The sequence below is a fragment of the Amaranthus tricolor genome, chromosome 9 (assembly GCF_026212465.1).
Source record: "Amaranthus tricolor cultivar Red isolate AtriRed21 chromosome 9, ASM2621246v1, whole genome shotgun sequence".
Classification (NCBI taxonomy): Eukaryota; Viridiplantae; Streptophyta; class Magnoliopsida; order Caryophyllales; family Amaranthaceae; genus Amaranthus; species Amaranthus tricolor.
In genome coordinates this window covers 9,682,769-9,688,606 of record NC_080055.1, presented here as the reverse complement: position 1 = coordinate 9,688,606, position 5,838 = coordinate 9,682,769, and the positions used below count along the sequence as shown (strand labels likewise).

At 35.4% G+C, this 5,838-nt stretch overlaps 1 protein-coding gene across 1 annotated transcript; it reads right to left on the bottom strand.

Moving 5' to 3' along the window:
• Window positions 1-1,752: 1,752 nt before the first annotated feature.
• LOC130824154 (serine/threonine-protein kinase BRI1-like 2) lies at window positions 1,753-5,476 on the bottom strand. Its single transcript, XM_057689043.1, has one exon. The coding sequence runs from the start codon at window positions 5,404-5,406 to the stop codon at window positions 2,053-2,055; it is 3,354 nt and encodes a 1,117-aa protein (XP_057545026.1). The 5' UTR covers window positions 5,407-5,476; the 3' UTR covers window positions 1,753-2,052.
• Window positions 5,477-5,838: the final 362 nt, after the last annotated feature.

Below are 5,838 nucleotides of genomic sequence, written 5' to 3'. Positions count from 1 at the left end.
ACTAGACGAATATATAAAATCAACAACACTTTTATTTTCAAAAGAGATAATTATATGGAAGTTTCAACTTCAATTGTTGAATATAATTTTTTATTGTGATTTAAATTTATTTCGGTCAACATAATTTTAAAATTTTTATAGTTTGACTTGCTTTTATATAATAAATAATTTGTTAGTATTTCGACCTTTTTGCACCCCTAATTTAAAATTTTAGCTTCGCCTATGATGCAAGTGAAAAAAAACTATTTCACTTTGACTAACAAACTTTGTTGTTAAATAAATATAGTCATAACTTTTAGACTAAGGAATAGGGACACGTGGGTAAAATTTTACTCCGCATCCATGCCAATGGATATGCACAAATTGTTGAAATAGTGAGAAACAGTCTCTCCAAAAGACACCTTAGATATATAGGCTAAATAATTTAATTATTACAAATTTAAAAGTAAATAAAAATATGAACTTTTTCTGTTTAGGTCTTCTTTTTAAGAGATAGTCTGTCAGAATACTTTATCGTGGATATAAATATAAAAACGTCATAGGCAAATCCATTTTGTCATCCCTAGTAAAGAGGGAGGTGAATACATAGATGATTAGTATAAAGCACATACTTGACCAATAATTAGGGCATGTAAAAAGAAGTATGGCTCGGTGAAGATGTTAAGCTGTCAAGAATCAAAATGATTAAATTAGAGAGAGATATAATAAAGTGGGCCACCTTAATGATTTTTTAGATCAACTTTAACCTCTCTTTAAAGATTCAATTTGACCCTTTGCTTCTCCAAGCCTTTTCATTTTCAAGTTTCAACTATTGTGTTTCACTTCTACTATGCTATCTTATCAAATTTTCTTTAAAGTTTATTTCAACTAATTTCAATCTCAAAAGCAAAACTATAAAAAGTAAATGTTTTGATTACTTGAAATTGTTATGATATTATTAATTTTATTATATTTTTAGAAATCTACAAGAATAGTTTAAATATATATTTTTAGAAATTTTAAGACAGTTCAAATTCTTATTTTTAGGAAGTTTAAGTTTCTATTTTAATTAATGCCAATTAAAAAAACTCTAAATTTTTAATGGATAATGGAAGGTGTCATTAGTTCTTCTTGTTTAATTTGATGGAAAATATATACGAGAGAAATAAAAAGGTAATAAAAAGGAGAGTAGATGAATAAATAATAGAATGCTTAAAAAGGAATAAGAAATGTTTTTAGACCATATAATAAAAGTTTATTCTTTTAACTAAAGTTCTTTTTTTTATCTTTTATCAAACCACCGGTAAAAAATAATAATAATAAAATATTTTCTTTTAAAATAGCACTTTATAACTTTCAAAAAGAAATTAAAGTCATACACTGATTCATATTGCATAAAAAATTCACGAAATTACTAATCCATATAATTCGCCAATATTTAGTGACTAGAGTTAAAAACTTGAGCGTACAAATTTAATTCGTCAATACAATATAATTATTGGACATATGTCTAATCACATTCAAGGTTAAGGATCATGTGGAAAAACAGTATATCTTCACTTTTTTACGTAGATAACAAACAAAAATCATGAAGTATAACAAAATTAGAATCAATTATATGATAATCTGACAATTAAAATGCTCCACTAGTTTCAATTTGTTTGTTACACTTCAACCAAAAAGCTCTTACAGTTTTATTTTGGTCAAATGTAAGGCACATTATAAAGGATGAAGTATAAAATAACTAATATTTCCTCAATTTCAAACCAGGTGTCCTATTTCCCCTTGGAAGGGGAGAGCAAAAAATAATCAATCAAATGGTGATTTTACATATATAAGAGTATTTACATAGTCAGATTTTGCACCATTTACACACTGTTATGACACATTTTTTTTATCTAATATTCAAAGTTTGACATTTTTACTAAACTTGATAATTTCTAATGATCAGACAAAAGTGAGAAAATATAATCTTGAAGCTTTAATACAAGAAAAAAAAGTGAACAATCTTTCTTGGTTGCAGTCCAAGAGCAGAATGATCTGAGCAAAAAAAGGCGACTCGATTCGATTGGATTAGGTACTATGGCTGGAGCTGGATGATCCAGGCACGAGCTCGCGTAACATGGCGACAACCTGCAGCATATTGGGCCTTTTGGAAGGGAAATCGTCGACACACTGCATAGTGATGTCTAAGTATCGAACCATCTCTTTGACTTGCTCGGCTTCAGCTTCGTCGGTTTTTTGAGTGTCAATAAGTAAGTCGGAATCAATAACTTCCATTCCTTTTCCTTGTCGAACCTTCATCTTGACCCAGCCGACTAAGTTAGTGTCTCCGAAATCATCCTTATCGGTTGGCCTTTTCCCAGTGAGGAGTTCTAACAACACAACACCAAATGAGTAGACATCACCCTTTGCAGTGCACCGAAAACTCTGATAGTACTCGGGTGGAACATACCCTGGAGTACCCGCAAGTGAGCTAACACTCAAGTGAGTATCGAGGGCACTAATGAGTCGTGCCATCCCAAAATCGGACACTCTAGCCTCCATCTCATGGTCTAACAAAACATTGCTAGATTTCATATCGCGATGTATGATATGAGGAATGCAATTATGGTGAAGGAAACAAAGACCCTTGGCTGCTCCTCGACCAATCTTCTTTCGTTCTTCCCATGTCAATATTCTCCGATCTTTCCCTTTTGCTCTACCATGTAGCATGTCTTCTAAACTACCATACTCCATGAACTCGTAAACAAGTAGCCTTTCCTCTCCTACCTTACAGTATCCCAACAGAGGGACTAGATTCTTATGTTTGATCTTTCCTAAGGTTTCCATCTCCGCCATGAATTCCCTATCTCCTTGATAACTAAGCCTTATTAACTTCTTTATCGCAACACTTGATCCATCCTTCAATGTCGCCTTAAACACTTCTCCGAATCCTCCACATCCGATCATACTTGCTGCAGAAAACCCATTTGTCGCCTCTATCAGTTGTGAGAACTTCAGCTTTCTTAGCTGCCTCTGAAAAGTAGCTACATTTATGCTCAACGGTTCTCTCTCTTTGTCGATCTTCCATGTCGTTGCTGCGTCCCCTGCTTGCAGACTGTGCAGCATCTTCGCATCTTCTTTCTCTCGTCTTTTTGACCGCATTGCAACACCCCAACCCATCAAAACACACACGATTGCAGCAGAGATCAACACGCCTAGCACAATGCTGTTCGTGAACGGTGATCGACCTGATCTTTTCTCGTTCCCTGCACTGTCTCCCACCCCACTGCTCCCTGCGCTTTCGTCTCTACATTCAGGCAACGGCACCCCACAAAGACCCGGATTGTTAGCGTACTGTGTGGCCGGCAGCGTACTCAGCTGTCCTCTTTGCGGAATCTGTCCTGTCAATTGGTTATTTGACAGATCAATCTGCACCAAAAACGAAAGATTCGAAAACGAATCAGGGATATTTCCTTGAAGCCTATTGTATGAGGCATCAAAAACACCCAAATTCTTCAATCGCCCAAGTGTTGCTGGGATTTCACCAGATAATTGATTGTGGGATATCTCTAGTACTTGCAATGCTACCATATCACCAAATTCATCTGGGATTTTCCCATGAAGTTCATTATAAGATAGATCAAGATACTCCAATGTTTGATACTGTGTAAACAAACTTAGGATCGGTCCCGAGTACATTCTAGTAAAGTCACAGTTCTTCAATGCTGGTACTTGATTCAGCCTCTCCGATCGAATCCCAGCAAACTCTAGCAAACCCCCCACCCCTTTACAAGTATTCCCTACATTTCTAACAAATACCAGTGTATTTCCTGATAAAATCCCATACAACTTGGGATTCCCTTGCTGTCTTCCTAGCCTTCCTGGGATTTCACCACTTAGATTATTACTGTTCAAATCAAGCCATACTAATGTCCTACAACTTCCCAATTCCCTTGGAATTTCCCCATTAAAAAGGTTATTCCCAAGCTGCAATACAGCCAGCCTTTGCAACTGTCCAAACTCTTTTGGGATTTGTCCTGTAAGTTGATTTGAAGTCAGGGAAATCCACTCTAAATTACTTACATTGAACAATTCTTTCGGTATCTCTCCGGTTAATCGATTATTGTTCAGTATTAGATCCTTTAACTTACTACATTGCCCAAGTTCTGGAGGTATTTCACCTTGCAACCCATTATACCAAACAAAAAACTGCTCAAGATTCCCCAACTTCCCAATCTCACCAGGAATAGTCCCATTCAGATAGTTCAAACTAAAATCGACCGTTTTCAAACTCGAACACTCCCCCAACTCAGGAGGAATTCTCCCTGTTATAAGGTTATCAGGCAGCCTGAGCTCCTCGAGGAGCGATTCCCCTGAGCACAAGTCAGGGGGAATCGCTCCCGACAGCCTATTCGAGCTGAAATCAACGACTGCTAACTTTGCACACGTCGATACAGATCCCGGAAAGGGACCTGTAATCACATTATTGCTCATCAACAACATTTCAAGAGACTGCAGACCCTGTAAGGCCTGTCCTGGGAAAGGCCCAGAAAGATTATTATTAGAAAGGTCTAGAATCTGCAGCCATTTACAGGATGATAAAGATTCTTCCGGAATCACACCAGACAAATTGTTATAAGCCAAATGAAGTTCAGTAAGGGACCCACAAGACTGCCATATTTCCCCAGGTATAGAACCTGCAAGATAGTTATGAGAAAGGTCTAATATTTGTATACTAACTAAACTACCCACATAAGGAGAAATCTTCCCACTAAACTGATTAATAGAAAGATTCAAACTTTGAAGACCAGAACAAAAATTAGCAGCAACTTCTAAAAATAGAAGTGACCCATAAATTCTATTAGCAGACAAATCAAGAAACTGAAGTTTATGATTATTATTTGAACTTAGAAAATCTTTTGACAAAAACCCAGTTAGATTATTACTAGAAAGATCAACATAATTTAGATTTGGGTATGAGTTGATGAAGTTCATAGGAAGAACACCTTGAATCCCAGAAGAAGAAAGGTGAATTTGTTCAATAGAAAGGGGAAGATTAAGAAGGGAAGATGAGTTTATATCAAAAGAATTTCCTGATAAATCTAAGGAAACTAACATATCTAAAGAATTAAAGGGTTCAAAAGTGATATTTCCTCTAAGAAAACGCCAATTTAGGTCTATTTGAGCTACACGGCCATTAGATGAACAGTTTACACCTTGCCATGAACAAAGAGGAGAATTTTTGGTCATTTCCCAGTTTTCTAACACTTTGGTTGGATCACTATCAATCATTTTCTTGAATGATAGTAAAGATTCTGCATCTGTTATAGGGGAAGAAGATGATGATGATGAACAATAAGAAGATTGTAAGAAAAATGTCATGCATATAAGAAAGATTATATGATGGGTTTGGGTATGAAAATGAAATGAAGATGTATTCATGTTGAAAGAACAAAGGTTCTTTTTCTAAGGGAGTGTTCTTAGAAGGGAAAGTAAGGAAGAAAGAGTGAAGTTGAAGTTGAAGAATGAGTAGGAAATTTGGTCATAAACAACAGACAATGAAAAAGTCAATTGGGTTCCACTTATCGACCCGATCAATCGATATTTATCCGACCTTATAATCTAAATCTACTTGATCCGACTTTAAAATGAAATTAAAAATATGTAAAAAAATAATATGAACACAACACCCAATTTTAAATAGACCCGAAAGACCTGACTTGAAATCAATCTAATGATCTGAATGAACACATTTAGTTCGGCTGTATAAACCAATAGATCAGTTTAAGACTTTTAGTCAATTATATCGATTATATAAATGAATAGATCAGTTTCAGGGGTCGTCTGTTACACGAAGAATAATACTCCCTCCAC

What these genes read in the sequence shown, in the direction of transcription:
- LOC130824154 (XM_057689043.1), bottom strand. Translation starts at nt 5,406, where the DNA reads ATGAATACATCTTCATTTCATTTTCATACCCAAACCCATCATATAATC.